We start from the raw sequence: 18,899 nt of genomic DNA, 5'->3' as shown, positions 1-18,899 counted from the left end.
ATATGCCAGTGAGATATGTATACTATAGCTAAGAAAGTAATACTAAGTGTATGTTAGTAGCCCATATGCCTCACCCTAATTATTTGGTCTATTTTCACCTCTTAATTTCGCCTAACGTTACTGTTCTGACTCAGTGGTGCAAATGTAGCCTATAAGCTGTTTTAAGAGAAATGTCATCATCTAATATTGCAAGAGCTTTCATTATCTGCTTATATGCCCCCTTTATTTATCCTACGGTTTTGACTTGGTGTACAGGGAAAATACTTTAAGAGTAGCCCATGTTCTGCATGCTGACGCTGTACATTTCAAAAGTGCTGAACAGTTATATTGACTACGTCCATCTTAGCTCGCTCATGTCTTAATCGAAATTACGGATTGCCTCTTATTCGCTCATCGTTCCTTTATGCCATAGTTTGTACATCTCAATTGTCAGTAGAAACCACATTGGTTTAAGCAAGCCATATCAGCTATGTTTTTTAAAAAGGCAGTAAACGAGGCTGAATGAATTGTTTCGCTGCCAGACTAGGCACCACTGATAGCCAGGTGTGGTGGTGGTAAGGATTCACTCCATTGTGCTGGAAAGAAAGCTCTGCTGTTGGGACAGCTTTATGTAGGCCCTAACACGGAACCCAAACTGGCTGCGTGCGTGCGCCATCGTGCATAAATGTATTTTGTCCTCCCACACTAAACGCGATCACGACACGCAGGTTAAAATATCAAAACAAACTCTGAACCAATTATATTAATTTGGGGACAGGTCGAAAAGCATTAAACATTTATGGCAATTTAGCTAGCTAGCTTGCACTTGCTAGCTAATTTGTCCTATTTATCTAGCTTGCTGCTGCTAGCTAATTTGTCCTGGGATATAAACATTGGCAACGTGAGCGGTGTAGTCAGCCTGTAACAGTTTGTGGGTACTGCTTGTCGTCGTTATAGTGCAGTTCATGTATAGCTTAGGGTTGTGTTGTGTAGTGTAGTGGCTTTGCTGGCACGCATCTAAAAACAATTGGGGGAGTTTTCCTCAGACAGATTTACTTGCTAAAATCCCCACTGGACCCGTTGTAAACCAAGGTTTCTAGAACCCTTCTGCTACTCTCTTACATGGTTTAACTAAAGGAAAGAAAGCAGTGGTGAAATATAGAATTGAAAGAAGTAAGAAAAGTCTGGTAAGCAGACTCCACATCGGCCTGACTATAAACATTTTCCCATTACATATCATCAATCAGCATCTTAAAGGGCTCACAATAACCTTTGTTAAATATTCTACATTTAATGCTATTAATCATTCCCATCTGTTCATTTCCAGCTGCCAAAGAGAAGTGGAAAATTGGAAAGTGATCAGAAATGTCTGTATAAAGTATACCTGTATTAGACACATTATTTAAATAATTTGTACAAATATTATCAATAAGGGTGTCAGATGAACTGATCAGTCTTGTGGGCTTATAGATGAGGGGAGACAAAAAATCTGATGTCAGTGAGTGGTTCTCACGTTTAAATACATTTACAGTATGTTGTAATCACCCAATAGAAAACACATTTTATCTTTATTATTAATCAAATCCAAGGCTGATGCAAGGATATCAATGAAACTACCAGAATCGGGTGGCCGATAGATGCATCCAATTACCACTTTTTTACCACCAAAAAATGAACATTTGTGAATTTCAATGACTACAGATTCAACATCAATGTTATCAGATGTAAGTGAGAGTTTTTTTTCATACAAAGAATAGAAAATGTTTATAAACAAAAATACACTCCTCCGACCCATTCTTGATGTTCTACAGTGGTGAACATCATGACAAGGAGACATGTAATAAAGCATGGTTTCTGAAAGAGCAATAAGGGAAAATTCATGACAGAGAAGACAGACAATGAACAAGGTGGTTATTATTTTACGGGAAGACTGCGAACGTTCAAATGAAAGGTAGAAAATAAGCTTGTCTTGGGATTAGATCAACTGCTATACAGGTTGTTAAATTGCTTAACATTATAGTAATCACAAGCGACAGACATATTTCTGGTAAAATTTTGGAAATTTGAATCTGGATCAACACAATCATTATATGTATAATTAACTTAATTAATATCTAATGGGTTAAAGACCATGTTATCAGGGTTGATATCCTGCTCAACTAAGAGAGATACACAGTTGGAATCATACAGAGAGTGAAATGGAAACATAGAAGTGCATGTCTCACATGTCCAATACAACCACACATTTGTGTTAGTTTTATCAACAGAAGTGCACTTCCGATGGAATGCACATTGACACAGTCCACATAACACCACTGAAGACTTCAGAAGGTTATGACATTTAGAGCAATGTGTGTTGTTGGTTATGAGGTTAGGTGAAACACATTAACAAAGCAGAGTAAATATGTGTGTGTATGTGTGGGTGTGTGTGAGTGTGTGTCAAATCGGTGGATTATAGTGGAGTCACTCGCCATAGAACTACAAGGGGGGGGGGGGTGAACGACCAGCTGATCACACTTCAGGTCAGTTGTGACCCATCATTCAGGGGTTTTGAGCGCCACCTGTTTAGCTAAATATATATTTTTTGGCCTGTCTTTTTTGTTATTTTGGCATTAATTCGTGTCACATATCAGTTGCAAACAATGTACAAAAAAATAATCATTGAGTGTCACGGATCCCTCTGGAACTTTCATTGCACACACCTGGCCCCTATTCCCACTGACTGTATTTGTATACAGTTGAAGTCGGATGTTTACATACACTTATGTTGGAGTCATTAAAACTAGTTTTTCAACCACTCCACAAATTTCTTGTTAACAAACTATAGTTTTGGCAAGTCGGTTAGGACATCTACTTTATGCATGACACAAGTAATTTTTCCAACAATTGTTTACAGGCAGATTATTTCACTAATAATTCACTGTATCACAATTCCAGTCTGCCAGAAGTTTACATACACTAAGTTGACTGTGCCTTTAAACAGCTTGGAAAATTCCAGAAAACTATGTCATGGCTTTAGAAGCTTCTGATAGGTTAATTGACATCATTTGAGTCTATTGGAGGTGTTCCTGTGGATGTATTTCAAGGCCTACCTTCAAACTCAGTGCCTCTTTGCTTGACATCATGGGAAAAATCAAAATAAATCAGCCACGACCTCAGGAGAAAAATTGTAGACCTCCACAAGTCTGGTTCATCCTTGGGAGCAATTTCCAAAAGCCTGAAGGTACCACGTTCATCTGTACAAACAATAATACGTAAGTATAAACACCATAAGACCATGCAGCCATAAAACCGCTCAGGAAGGAGACGTGAGGAACGTACTTTGGTGTGAAAAGTGCAAATCAATCCCAGAACAACAGCAAAGGACCTTGTGAAGATGCTCAAGGAAACAGGTACAAAAGTATCTATATCCACAGTAAAACGAGTCCTATATCGACATAACCTGAAAGGCCGCTCAGCAAGGAAGATGCCACTGCTCCAAAACCGCCATAAAAAAGCCACACTACGGTTTGCAACTGCACATGGGGACAAAGATCGTACTTTTTGGAGAAATGTCCTCTGGTCTGATGAAACAACAATAGAACTGTTTGGCCATAATGACCATTGTTATGTTTGGAGGAAAAAGGGGAGGCTTGCAAGCCGAAGAACACCATCCCAACCATGAAGCATGGGAGAGGCAGCATCATGTTGTGGGGGTGCTTTGCTGCAGGAGGGACTGGTGCACTTCACAAAATAGATGGCATCATGAGGAGGACAATTATGTGGATATATTGAAGCAACATCTCAAGACATCAGTCAGGAAGTTAAAGCTTGGTCGCAAATGGGTCTTCCAAATGAACAATGACCCCAAGCATACTTCCAAAGTTGTGGCAAAATGGCTTAAAGACAACAAAGTCAAGGTATTGGAGTGGCCATCACAAGGCCCTAAAATCTGAAATAAATAATTCTCTCCTATTATTCTGACATTTCACATTCTTAAAATAAAGTGGTGATCCTAACTGACCTAAAACAGGGAATATTTACTCAGATTAAATGTCAGGAATTGTGAAAAACTGAGTTTACATGTATTTGGCTAAGGTGTATGTAAACTTCCAACTTCAACTGTATGTAAGAATGCTGTTCATTGACTACAGCTCAGCATTAACACCATAGTACCCTCCAAACTCATCATTAAGCTTGAGACCCTGGGTCTCGACCCCGACCCGTGCAATTGGGTCCTGGAGTTTCTGACGGGCCACCCCCAGGTGGTGAAGGTAGGAAACAACATCTTCACTCTACTTATCCTCAACACTGGGGCCCCACAAGGGTTCGTTCTCAGCCCTCTCCCGTACTCCCTGTTCACCCATTACTGCATGGCCATGCACACCTCCAACTCAATCATCAAGTTTGCAAACGATACTACAGTGGTAGGCTTGATGACCAACAATGACGAGACGGCCTACAAGGAGGAGGTGAGGGCCCTCGGAGTGTGGTGTCAGGAAAACAACCTCACTCAATGTCAACAAAACAAAGGAGATGATCATGGACTTCGGGAAACAGCAAAGGGAGCACCCCCCCACACCCTCCATCAACTTTTTCTGATTTCCCAGTTGTCTTGAAAGCACCATAAATCCATAGAATGCAAGAGTTTGATGACAAAATGTGCCCACAAGAAGGACTGCCTGTTCAAGTGAGCACAGCACAACAAGGGGAGTCCAAAAATGTCTTGTATGCTGCTGCATAAATGATGTAATATGCCAGGGAGATATGTATACTGTAGCTAAGAAAGTAATACTAAGTGTATGTTGTGTAGTAAGCTGTTAGTAGCATGTGCCTCACCCTAATAATTTGGTCCCTTTCCCATTCATAACTTAGCCTAATGTTCTGACTTGGCCATGCACATGTAGCCTATAGCCTGTTTTAGAGAAATTTGTAGGAGCCTTATTGTGTGCTTATATGGCCCCTTTATTTATCCTACGGTTCTGACTTGGTGTACAGGGAGAATACTGTAACAACACCCTAGTGCCCAAAAAACTCATCACTAAGCTTTGGACCCTGCAACTGAACACCTCCCTCTGCAACTGGATCCTGGACTTCCTGATGGGCCGCTCCCAGGTGGTGAGGGTAGGCAACATCACCTCTGCCACGCTGACCCTCAACACGGGGGCCCCACAGGGTTGTGTGCTTAGTCCCCTCCTGTACTCCCTGTTCACCCACGATTGCGAGGTCACACACAACTCCAACACCATCATCAAGTTTTCTGACGACACGACGATGGAAGGCCTGATCACCAGTGACGATGAAACAGCCAACAGGGATGAGGTCAGTGACCTGGCAGTGTGGGACCGGAACAACCTCTCCCTAAACATCAGTAAATCACTAAGTACTTAAAATGGCCCACACACACGCACACAGTCGTGAAGAAGGCGCGACAGCGCCTCTTCCCCCTCAGGTGGTGGGCCAGTATCCCTGTGGAATGCTTCCGAAACCTTGTAGAGTCCATGCCCCCAAACATTGAGGCTGTTCTGAGGGCAAAGGGGGTGCAACACAATATTAGGAAGGTGTTCCTAATGTTTGGTATTCTCCGTGTTTATACTGTAAGTGTTGTTTCTCAAGGTGATCTAAAGGTGCCACTGGCCACAACTATAAGTGTAACTAATAACATCCAACGTACAGCAAAAACACATAATATCATATTTGCATATAACGCCTTGATCCTTCATTTTACTGTGGTATTTAACAGGCATGAACTGCTGTTTACTCAAATGTTCAGTGAGAATATTACTAAAGCAATCATGACCAAGGAACAAAAACAGAATTGTACTGAACAGTCTGGTAAAAGCAGAACAAATGCCACATATTGACACAAAAATGTGTGTATGTGTGCTTTTTAGAATATATAGAACAATATTAACACAACATGCAATAATTTCAACAATTTTACTGAGTTAAAGTTTATATAAGGAAATCAGTCAATTGAAATGAATTCATTATGCCCTAATCTATGGATATTACATGACTGGGGAGGGCCACAACCATGGGTGGTCCTGGGAGGGCATTGGCCCACCCACTGGGGAGCCAGGACCTCCCACTGGGAAGCCAGCCCAGCCAATCAGAATGAGATTTTCCCCACAAAAGGGCTTTAATACAGACAGAAATACTCCTGTTTCATCAGCTGTCTGGGTGGCTGGTCTCAGATGATCCCGCAGATGAAGAAGCCGGATGTGGAGGTCCTGGGGTGGTGTGTTTTTACATGTGGTCTGCGGTTGTGAGGCCAGTTGGACGGACTGCCAAATTCTCAAAAATGATATTGGAGGGGGCTTATGATAGAGAAATTAACATTAAATTCTCTGGCAACAGCTCTGGTAGACATTAGTGCAGTCAGCATGCCAATTGCACGCTCCCTCAAAACTTGAGACACCTGTGGCATTGTGTTATGTGACAAAACTGCACATTTTAGAGTTTATTGTCCCCAGTAGGATGTGTACCTGTGTAATGATCATGCTGTTTAATCAGTTTCTTGATATGCCACACCTGTCAGGTGGATGGATTATTTTGGCAAAGGAGAAATGCTCACTAACCGGGAAGTAAACAAATTTGCACAAAATTTGAGAGAAATAAGCGTTTTGTGAGTACTGAAAATTTCTGAGATCTTTTATTTCAGCTCATGAAACTAACATTTTACATGTTACGTTTATATTTGTTTTTCAGTATAGATGTAGGCCTATTTCTGTTATTGTAGTATGTGCCTTTAAGATGACGTCATGGAACGTCCCACTGTGGATACAAATGTAACTAGATAAAATGTAGTAGATACTAACTAACTGCATGTGCATTTAACAAACACTTGAACAAATCATACTGTAATATTTGCTACACACTTCAGTTTGCCTGTATTCGTGCTAAACTACATTCATAGACTGACAATAAATAAAACGTTAGACCTCCCCCTCCCTCATCTCCTAATCTAGACCCCTTGTGGAACTACATGGATTACCTGCTTTTTCTGTCCTGCTCATGACCTTACCGAATTGCACTTTTTTTTTGTAGTTAACAACAACCAGCTAGCAAACATTAGTTATCTTCTTGAGGCGAAAATACGCTTTTAAATTGTTGCTAGCTATTTTAGCTAGCCAAGTTCAAAATGGCCACTATAAATAAAAAGAACCGGACACCACATTCACAAAACGACAGATGGGTTGTTGTTGCTGTATGTACATTAAAATTAGGCAATTGTTAATAACGAACTAACGTTAGCTAATTCACTAATGTCCCTTTCATGTGGTCTAGTTAGCTAGTAGTAGCTAGGTGACGTTGAGAATTCTCAGCAAACTAACTAGTTAGTTTAGAAAGAATGTACAGTAACGTTACTGGCGATCTCAATGTTGGTTTGTCTTTCCAGCAAAATAGGTAGGCAACGTTACTGTAGCAATGACAGTTGTTGATGTTTCATGATCAATCTCTTATTGAATGACATTGTATCGTAGCAACAAAAGTTTCAACAAATTAGCAACTCAATTTCATAGACGTTACATCGCTTCCGGTGACTGTCAACAGCAGCAATGTGCATGACATGTGTATCTGTTTGTCCACACAGACTCCGCCGTGGATACAACACAGAAAGATGACAGTGACCCCAGTTTCGTCAGGCTCAGCTCAGGAACCCTTCAACAGCTAACGTTACTATCTAGCTTCAATAACACATTTTTACACAGGCACGACGTTAGCAACCTATGAAGCAGAACTATGAACGTCAAAATAATTGAAATCATAATAAGCCACTTCTCCACAGTGGTATTTATCTATCTATGGAAAGTATATATATATTTTTCTTCTAGATGCAGTGTCTGTACCTGTTGGGCAGTGATGTGCAGCTAAATAAGGTCAAAGACTTCAACAAGACTTCCACTCCTAGTTCATTGGCCAGACAGTACAGAGAGGTATTTTGCAGTCAGATGATAGGTTAGCTAAGTAAAACTCAACTCCAAGATGTACTTCACATCAACGGAATTGAGTGGGCGGAGTGTACCTTCGATTACATTGAGTCACTCAGTTGATATGAGGAAACAGTCAGTGGTTGTATTTGATTAACATTTCATTAAAAAGTATGGATTTCAGCCAACAAAGAAAGGTACGGAGCCACAGAGGACAAACATAACCACACGGTAAGGGTTTAAGAATGCAAGTATCGACCTTTGACGACTTGATGTAGTTGGCAATACAGTCCACGTTTTTGAAATGTTTATTTTAACTTTTATTTAACTAGGCAAGACAGCTAAGAACAAATTCTTATTTACAATGACGGCCTACCCCAGCCAAACCCGGACGATGCTGGGCCAATTGTACATCACCCTATGGGACTCCCAATCACGGCCGGATGTGATACAGCCTGGATTCAAACCAGGGACTGTAGTGACACCTCTTGCACTGAGATGCAGTGCCTTAGACCAGTGCGCCACTCTGGTCTTTCTCACCACATACTCGTCTCCACTCCACTCTGTTGGCGTGAGCAGCATAGTGGAGTGAGTTTAACTTGGCTAATGATAGGTAAGATTAATGGGTTTAGTACAAGGTGTAAATACTGGTGTTGAAGATCCAAATGTTTTTATTTGAACAGATGGGAGACTACCGTATGTAACTCCAATGGATCCCTTCTACCTTCTGTTGCCCTACTTGATCAACGCGGGTAAAGTGGTAAGGCCCATATGCCAAAATATATTTTGGAAATTAAAGTGTGCTAATTGCGTATTTACAGTTGAAGTCGGAAGTTTACATACACCTTAGCCAAATACATTTAAACTCAGTTTTTCACAATTCCTGACGTTTAATCCTAGTAAAAATTCCCTGTCTTAGGTCAATTAGGATCACCACTTTATTTTAAGAATGTGAAATGTCAGAATAATAGCAGAGAATGATTTCAGCTTTTATTTCTTTAATCACATTCCCGGTGGGTCAGAAGTTTACATAGACTCAATTAGTATTTGGTAGCATTGCCTTTAAATTGTTTAACTTGGGTCAAACGTTTCGGGTAGCCTTCCGCAAGCTTCCCACAATATGTTGGGTGAATTGTGGCCCATTCCTCCTGACAGAGCTGTTATAACTGAGTCAGGTTTGTAGGCCTCCTTGCTCGCAGACGCTTTCTCAGTTCTGCCCACAATTTTTCTATAGGATTGAGGTCAGGGTTTTGTGATGGCCACTCCAATACCTTGACTTTGTTGTCCTTAAGCCATTTTGCCACAACTTTGGAAGTATGCTTGGGGTCATTGTCCATTTGGAAGACCCATTTGCGACCAAGCTTTAACTTCCTGACCGATGTCTTGAGATGTTGCTTCAATATATCCACATAATTGTCCTCCTCATAATGTCATCTATTTTGTGAAGTGCACCTGTCCCTCCTGCAGCAAAGCACCCCCACAACATGATGCTGCCACTCCTGTGCTTCACAGTTGGGATGGTGTTCTTCAACTTGCGAGCGTCCCCCTTTTCCTCCCAAAAAAATGATGGTCATTATGGCCAAGCAATTCTATTTTTGTTTCATCAGACCAGAGGACATTTCTCCAAAAAGTATAATCTTTGTCCCCATGTGCAGCTGCAAACCGGAGTCTGGCTGTTTTATGGCATTTTTGGAGCAGTGGCATCTTCCTTGCTGAGCGGCCTTTCAGGTTATGTCGATATAGGACTCGTTTTACTGTGGATATAGATACTTTTGTACCTGTTTCCTCCCGAATCTTCACAAGGTCCTTTGCTGTTGTTCTGGGATTGATTTACACTTTTCGAACCAAAGTACGTTCATCTCTAGGAGACAACACAGGTCTCCTTCCTGAGCGGTATTACAGCTGCGTGGTCCCATGGTGTTTATACTTACGTACTATTTTTTGTACAGATGAACATGGTACCATCAGGGGTTTGGAAATTGCTCCCAAGGATGAACCAGACTTGTGGAGGTCTACCATTTTTTCCCCCTTAGGTCTTGGCTGATTTCTTTTGATTTGCCCATGATGTCAAGCAAAGAGGCACTGAGTTTGAAGGTAGGCCTTGAAATACATCCACAGGTACACCTCCAATTGACTCAAATGCTGTCAATTAGCCTATCAGAAGCTTCTAAAGGCATGACATAGTTTTCTTAGTGTATGTAAACTTCAGACCCACTGGAATTGTGATACAGTGAATTATTAGTGAAATAATCTGTAAACAATTGTTGGAGAAATTACTTGTCATGCATAAAGTATATGTCCTAACCGACTTGCCAAAACTCTAGTTTGTTAACAAGAAATTTGTGGAGTGGTTGAAAAACTAGTTTTAATGACTCCAAGCTAAGTGTATGTGAACTTCCCACTTCAACTGTATCTTTCCCCTTTTGTGATCTCATCTTAGTCAGTCTTTCTCGCATTGTGATCGCTCTTGTCCTCCCTTTGTGATGTCATACATTCTCTTTCTTTCTTAGTTACATCCCCTGTCCTTTTTTTGTCATTTCATTATTTTCTTTGTGACGTAATTTCTGTCCTCTGTGATTCCATCTCTCTCCAGTCATTGTGTTGTTATTTCATTCTGTCTTCCTCTCTTTGTGATGTCACCTCTGCCCTATGTGATTCTATCTTTATCCAGAATTTTTTTGTCATTTATTTAAAATTCTTATTTTCTTTGTGATGTCATCTCTGTCCTCTGTGCTTCGATCGCTGTCTGGTCATAGCCTTCCCTGTAGCTCAGTTGGTGAAGCATGGTGTTTGCAACGCCAGGGTTGTGGTTTCGATTCCCACAGGGGGCCAGCACAGAGGGAAAAAAATGTAGGAAATTGTAGGAAATGTATGCATTCACTACTGTAAATCGCTCTGGATAAGAGCGTCTGCTAAATGACTAAAATGTAAATGTCATTGAATGTCATATCATTCTGTCTCTCTTTGCAAGGTCATTTCTGCCCTTCTTTTGTGATGTCATCAATGTCTTCCTCTCTTTGTGATATCATTCTGCTGCAGGCAAAGTTCCAGTCCGTGTACCAGATGGTGATGGACGAGGACTTCCCAGCATGCACCAGGCTGCTGAGCTGCACGCACTCCCTGGCCTCCCTGCACAACGTGGCTGAGGAAAAAGGTCAGAGGTCACTGTTCAGCCCACACAAACTAATGTTGAAAGTTAATGTGCTCCTCAGAAACAATCAACTGTAAAATTCTGGTTACAAACCCCTAACCCCAATAATTAATTTCTCACTTCTATGTCAGACTGAAGCGCACATTCATATATTTAATTAGTATATCAGATAATTCAGAGACTGCAGCACCCTTGAAATTGTTTGAGATTTTCTAAAGATGAGCTGCACATGAACACATTATAAAAGTGTAATGTTGAGGGGTCTCAGGTGTTATACGTGTTCTGTGTACTGCTCTTTCAGAGGTGGGCAGTCCGAAGTTTCACCACTACTGCCAGGAGAGGACCATGGAATGGTTAAAGAAAAAGGTACCCATTGATCAATCTATGAGCTGCATAAGCACATATCATCCTCTATAGTACATCCTGAAGCAATCTGATCCTGGCAACCTCCAGGATGTGCAGGCTTTTGTTCTAACCCAGAAATAACACACCGGATTAATCTAATCATCAAACCCTTGATTAGTTGAATCAGGAGTTCAGAATTGCTGCTCTCCAGTAGATTTAACAGTGTAAACAGTGTGTTGTTCTTGCTGTGTACCTGCTGTTCTAGGCTGAGAGGACAGTGAAGGCCCTCGGAAAGACTAACATCTCAGTGGGAGAAGGGGTGAAGTCCATGACGTACGTCAGAGTCAAGAAGGAGTCAGAGACCCAGGAAGGTGAGTCCCTCTCAGGGCTTGGTCTAATACCGCAGACCTGTGCCATGTTCTTCCTGGCCTGCAAACATCAAATTAACCAGAGGATGGCACCAAACCCACTTTAGAGATCAGGAGCTTTCCACACCAGACATTGCCTCAAGAGCCTTACATGTTACATTTTCGGTTTCACATGAATTTTATATTTAAAGCTCAGATTGTCAACCCAGTTTCCTGTGATATCAATAGGATGGATGTCATTCCATAATGAAGTGTATAAAGTGATGCTGTGGTATTAACCCTCTTATGCCCTCTCTTCATTGTAACACAGAGGACTACCTGCAGTATGCCCATGGTCTGATATCTGCAGACATCAGTGAAGACCTGAGAAAAGCTCTCCTCAAGCATCTACAGTATGTACATGCACAATCTAAAATTAAAAAGCACTATCTAAAATAAAATCTTCATGTAGCTTCATTGTAAGTGTCACTGAGTAATTTGAATTAAATGTTAACCACCGACAAACTGAAGATGAGTGTGCGGTTTTGGAGACCGAAATCAAATAACTCGTGTCAGTTAGATTTCTCAAGACACATCCCCCACAGTTTAAAAACAATTGCAGGGCCCAGGTCAGCACTTTGACTGGAAATGTACTGGTGATGAAAGTGACATTGTGCTATTAAGACAGTGATACTTCTGAAGGTAATGCATTAAGCAGCATTATTAGTGTTTAACAGTCTGATGGTCAGTCATCTTTCACCTTCCTCCTGACAGGTTACCTGAGCTCTAAGAAAGTGGAGCATCATTCAAAGGTATTTTATCCAGTTTCTCTTTGTAGGCTACTTGTGTCATCACACTGTGTAGTTAGGCCTACTGTATATACTGACATATTGTTTCCTAGTTTTCTATTTATTTGGGGACATTGTTCTTTTTTTGCATGTGTTAGGAACCAAAGCAGGATAAATATTTTATTTGACATATAAACTATTGTATGGTCTGGATTTTCCACCGTGATGTTCTCTTGAGATTCACTGGTAGCAGTGTACCGGTAGATTAGTGTGTTCTTATGCCTATTGTTGGTGGATGTGGTTGGTCAGTTTGTGGTACTCACGGTATCGCCACGATAACTTGTAAACGTGTGTCTGTGGTGTGATTGGTGGTTGGTGTTTAGAGTGATGGAAAGCAGGTCTAACTCTATACATCCCATCCTCATTCGGCAGAAGTGAAAACTGTCTGACAAATCAGTGAAGGCGGGAGAGGACTACACCAAATTCAACAGCTCCGATTTTGCCTGCAAAGTGAGTGAGATTAGGTGCAGTCTGCATGAATGGACCCATGAGAGAAATATATATATATATATGGGGGAGGATCCTTCCTGGAGTGCACATGAGTGCAGTTTAAAGCAATGCAATGTAGAGGCCTTCAAATCCAGACAAAGGTCCAAGTAACATTGTGTATTCTGTCTGGAAATGAGTCATGATGATATGTAATTACGTTTCAGCCGTCTTCACTCAAGGCTGACGAGCAATACTATTGAATACATCTTTTCTCCTCCTCCAGAAGACCCTGGCCAAGGTGGACAAAACAGGCATGAAAAGCTTGTCTGCCTTCTTCAGCCCCAAGGGCAAAGCAGAGAAACTGAATGTTAGGATGGTGCATCAGAATTTGTATGTGTATGTTGGTGTGCGTGGATACACTGAGTGTACAAAACATTAGGAACACCTGCTCTTTCCATGACATAGACTGACCAGGTGAATGCTATGATCCCTTATTGATGTCACTTGTTAAATCCACTTCAATCAGTGTAGATGAAGGGGAGGAGAGGTTAAAGTGATTTCTAAGCCGTGAGACAATTGAGACATGCATTGTCTATGTGTGCCATTCAGAGGGTGAATGTGGAAGACAAACTATTGAAGTGCCTTTCAATGGAGTATGGTAGTAAGTGCCAGGCGCACTGGTTTGAGTGTGTCAAGAACTGCAACGCTGCTGGGTTTTTCATGCTCAACAGTTTCCTGTGTGTGTCAAGAATGGTCCACCACCCAAAGGACATCCAGCCAACTTGGCACAACTGTGGGAAGCGTTGGGGTCAACATGGGCCAGCATCCCTGTGAAATGCTTTCGACACCTTGTAGAGTCCATGTCCCGATGAATTTAAGCAGTTCTGAGGGAAAAGGGGGTGGTCAACTCAATATTAGGAAGGTGTTCCTAATGTTTTTTACACTCAGTGTACAGTGTGTGTGTTTGTGCGCACATTTGCGCTTTTAGTAATAAAGAAAATAAAATAGTATTTTTGGGGGAAACTGATCTGTAGCAAGGTGATTTGAACTTGCCTTGAGAAATGGGGTTGATTCACACTAGTGGTGAGAATAAGAGGATAAAACACAAGAACATGAATAGTTATTCCTTCAAGGTTTGGGGGAGTATATAAATTATGTTTAAACTGTGCTTCCAAGTAGCCTTGTGGTTAGAGTGTTGGGCCAGCAACCGCAAGGTTGCTGGATTGAATCCCTGAGCTGACAAGGTAAAAATATGTCGTTCTGCCTCCTGGTAGCCGTCATTGTAAATAAGAATTTGTTCTTAACTTACTTGCCTAGCGAAATAAAAAATCCCTTCTGTGCTCTCATATTATTGTGTATATAACCAGCATGAGTTCAGCCTGTGGTCTCCTGTTATAAAGTACAACTTATTCAACAAACACACCAAGGGTCCACAAGTCATGGAAAAAGTGCCATGGTGACCCATTTTAATGTACATAAATAATATAGACTTAACAGGATAAATCATATTGTAACAGTACAATGGTAGCCTACTACAGTATAAAACTAAATAAGCAGTGCCATTTGCAATACCTTGGTTAATATTTAGGAATAATTTTAATCATTCAGTCTGAGGCACATGGTGAACATCTTACATTTCATACAGTGATGTTGATCGTCTAGTCTAGAGAGACTGATGCGGCAGGTAAACCTGGATAAAATAAGTCTAAATGTGTAATAAAAATACTTGGAAAAGAAAATGGACAGTTGCATTGTTCAGTTGAAAGACTTGACTGATTGTGATGTCAGGTGGAGTAGGTGGTCTGTTTAGTCACAGTAACTAAGTAATGAGAGTGTTTGTTGGGAATTACGCTGTCCAAGTTACACATGGTCCTTTGTGGATCGGGTTTCAGTCCCACAGGCCACAGCAGACTGGATAATTTATCAGGCCGGTGGCATAGCGAACAATGTCACATGCTATACCTGTCCACACCAACACAATACCATAATCATTGGCTGCCACTTTCTCTCAGTTCCCACTTCCTCTAGGCCTAGTTCTCTCTCTCACTTCCTATATTACTATCCATGGTTATTTTGTGGTTTCCCTGCAAGTTCCTCACCAGCTGAATGCTTGCATGTCGCAGGACCTCCCCAAGTTAACTCCCGTACTTGTTATGAAACTCAGGTCAAGCAAGTTACCACTACTTCTTTTTGAGTTTTGGCTTGAAGCGCAATGTCTGGAAGGCGCTCTCCACCACTTTGGGCAGGTGGATGGGGTTTCTCTGTAGGTGTCGTCGGCTGCTCGTCGTCCCGTTGTCACTATTCTTCTTGGCTGTGCTGCTGCTTTCACTGGTTGGGGCCGGCTTCTTCAGCTTGGACTCATCTGTGGGACAGCGTGGGACCCGCATGACCCAGTTGGAGTGGAGGTCGTGCTCACTGGTGCTGGTGGCCACTGATGAAGAGAGAGATGACTTCACGTCAGTTCTCAAAATGCACATCCAAATTTTACGAGAGAAAAAACCACTAAAAGGGTAGTTTGCGATCTATTACAGTTACAATTACTCTGAGACTGCAACAAGCTGTTCAATGTCTCTAGATCAGCACCAGCTAGCTAGGTCTTCACTACACCTTGTGTTGATTTTTCAGTGTTACATTTCTAGTGTTGATTTAGGAGTTAAATTAACTCTAAAATATTACCAGTGTTGGTGTCAATAACCAGTGGACTGTGATTTTGTCAGATTTATTCTGTGGAGACTAAAACATTCTCATCAAAACCATGCCCTTCATTATCTTATTTCCCACTCCCTTTAAGAGTGTGCTCCTAATCTCAGCTCGTTACCTGTATAAAAGACAACTGGGGGCCAGAAATCTTTCTGATTGAGAGGGGGTCAAATACTTATTTCCCTCGTTAAAATGCAAATCAATTTATGACATTTTTGACATGCGTTTTTCTGGATTTTTTTGTTGTTATTCTGTCTCTCACTGTTCAAATAAACCTACCATTCAAATTATAGACTGATCATTTCTTTGTCAGTGGGCAAACGTACAAAATCAGCAGGGGATCAAATACTTTTTTCCCCTCACTGTACATTGATTGATGAATTTTATGCTACACAAAGATACATAACATACATTTTTCTAAACTAATCTAATCAATTAGTTAGATTTATTTCACCCATTACTTAAATAGTTAAGGTAGTCTCTTTCATCAATGTTCCTAACCTTTAACATCTTTCTGACTGCAGGTTGTGTGTGAATAAACAGTGTAACTGTTGGCTGTCCTAACTCAGGCTGGATTCCAATAGGAATTATTTATCACTTTGAAAGTCAGTATACTGTGATTGGTAAACCAGTAGGTTCTTAACACCACTGTGTTGGGGTAAAACATTGCGGTTAAAGTAAGGAAGGCCTTACGATATATGTAAGGTACTGTCATTAACAGTTTAATTTTAAATGCTACATTTGCCTACAGCAAAAACTCACTTTGTGAAGTCCACAAAACTGAAATTGAAGGAATTCAACAATCATGTCTGTCACTAACAAATACAGTCATGGGTGGTAACTCTACAATTCACTCAAAAAGGCAAGGCACACTGGGAAATTATATTGGGGCATGGCTTTGTGTATGTTGTGTCTACATTGATAAAGTTTGATCATAAAGTTACTCATCCCCTCCCCCATGTCAAACACTTGATTTCAGGAGGTGGGATTAAGGGGATAGTGTGACACCACCCTAACTCATTTTAATACACCAATGGTAACATGATATTCTCGTACCTAATTTAGATAAGTACCGCCTTGTAACCAACATTGGAGACTGCGTGTTTGCAGGGGCGTGGTTTATATAGCTAGATAGCTACTCTACTGGTGACAAAATTTGACTGTAGGGTGTCAGCAAATATAATTAAAAGTTTACACTATTCATCTATGGCCAAGATTCTTATATGTTTCCAATTTCATATGTATCTGGTGTTAGTTATTTACTAGGGAGGGTAGTTCAAAATGCTGACATGTTTGTCATGTTAACACATCTGTCAGCGCTGCTGTGAACTGCAAAAGAGATGTCAAACGGGAGGTGTAAAATTGACATCGGGAGGTGTAAAAACGACATCATCAATGTTGTTTAAATTGCTTTGTGTATCATAAAATTTGCATGAGATTATGTAACTGCTCACTGCATCCAGGTTTCTTGACATAGTCCTTCCAAAGAGCTGTCAGACAAGGTGAGCTCCTGAATATAACCTCCCTGCCCACTCAGCTTGTCTTTTCAAAGTTCCTGGTAGTTAGCCATGAGAGAAAGTAGACTTTCTGTAATTTTGAGCATTTCCATCCCCCAAAAATATTATATATCATTTTACCGACACAAGAAGATCCACCTTGGCTAGCGTATTTTGTTTTGTTGACATTTGGAAAGTTTACAGAAAATATTTCTGTTTCCATCAGGCCAGTCATGACATTTTTTTATCCAACATGTACTTTACTCACATAAAAAGGTTGGATGGTTAGTCAAAAGGCTATTTTACATGGAAATCAGAATGATCTTCGGGACCTTTAACACTCAAAAGTCTGGACCCATGTAGACAGTGGCCCAGTTTAAATTTAACATTGTCAGTATTGATTTAACACTGGAGAATTTGCTGTGTATCTCTAGATCAGCACCAGGTAGCTGTCCACTGTCTCTGTATCAGCACCAGGTAGCTGTCCACTGTCTCTGTATCAGCACCAGGTAGCTGTCCACTGTCTCTGTATCAGCACCAGGTAGCTGTCCACTGTCTTCGCTGTTTAGGCAACTTGATCGTACTTCAAACCAAAACACAACTCACCAATGAAGTCAACGTCAGCGTGCCCATCGTCTACATGGGGCTTGCGCGTGTGCTCAGGGTCACAGCTCGCGATGACAGCATCAAAGAAGTCCAGAGTGTCCTCCTCATTGGGGATTGGAGGGGCAGACGGTTTGGTCCTCATGATCTTTAAAAAAAAACAAAAAAACAAAAGAGAGAACATGATTGTCTATCGATTTCTTTAGTAGAAGGCATTCAGTGGTTCAACAATTTCATTTAGGACACAAGGATAATTATGAGATGAGGTCATAGCCATTAAGTGTTTCACAAAGCCTTTCTACCTGTGCATCCTTGGAGTTGGGCGGTTGAGGCGCAGGCTTCTTCTTGGGGGAGATTGTGGCCTTCATCTCGTTGCTTTTGAAGTTGTTGACGCTCCTTGTGTACTGCCGTCTCAACGCCACCAGCTCTTCCAAATACTCCAGGCAGTTCTGATTCTGGGAGTAGAGCCATATCCGGTCCTCCTGCCTCTGGTAATAATACAAGGCGGTGGTGGACTCGACGTTCACAGAACTTTTGCTCCGCTTCAGTGTGGAGTTGACGGATGACTGCTTCCTCTGGCCCACCACGAGCATGGAGGTGCTCCGCACCAACTTGACGGTGCACGCGCTGTGGTAGTCCTGCTCGGACCGAGGACTGCCATCACGAGCCCTGTGCCCATTGTTGGGACGGAGCGCTTTGTTGATCTTCCTAAACATCCCTCCTGTGCGTGGAGTAACTCACAGTTATAAAAAAGATAATGTTAGTTCAATCGAAGTGCCCATAACCGTTTCCTAGTAGCATTCCTCAGAAATCAATTAGAAAACAAACAAAAAAAGACGGTATGACATTGGTCTTGTCCATGGGGATGAAACTGCCCGTGAGTATGGTTGGCAGAGAAGATAACTTCGGACTCCTCTCACTTAAAAAAAAAACGTTCCCGGCCATCACTACAGTTTTACGGGGGGGGCTGTGCTATGGCAACGGGCCTCGAAACTCAACCCGCTCCTGTGTCATTACTATTGAACAGCAGTCCCGTGTCAAATGTCTTTATGGGCACCTCAAGCTCCCAGTGTCACCAAAACGCACGC

The 18,899-nt window shown here is 41.5% G+C and overlaps 1 protein-coding gene and 1 pseudogene across 1 annotated transcript; one reads left to right on the top strand and one right to left on the bottom strand.

Moving 5' to 3' along the window:
* The first annotated feature begins 8,445 nt into the window (after positions 1–8,445).
* Positions 8,446–14,472, top strand: LOC115156360 (ribonuclease H2 subunit B-like; annotated as a pseudogene).
* Positions 14,374–18,527, bottom strand: c9h13orf42 (chromosome 9 C13orf42 homolog). The gene is made up of 3 exons (XM_029703838.1): positions 18,114–18,527; positions 17,815–17,959; positions 14,374–15,443 (listed from the first exon to the last, which is right to left on the bottom strand). Exons 1-3 carry the CDS (start codon positions 18,525–18,527, stop codon positions 15,193–15,195), a joined length of 810 nt encoding a protein of 269 aa, XP_029559698.1. The 3' UTR covers positions 14,374–15,192.
* Between the last annotated feature and the right edge of the window lie 372 nt (positions 18,528–18,899).

Source organism: Salmo trutta, chromosome 20 (genome assembly GCF_901001165.1).
Source record: "Salmo trutta chromosome 20, fSalTru1.1, whole genome shotgun sequence".
Taxonomy (NCBI): Eukaryota; Metazoa; Chordata; class Actinopteri; order Salmoniformes; family Salmonidae; genus Salmo; species Salmo trutta.
This window is presented reverse-complemented; position numbering and strand designations above follow the sequence as displayed.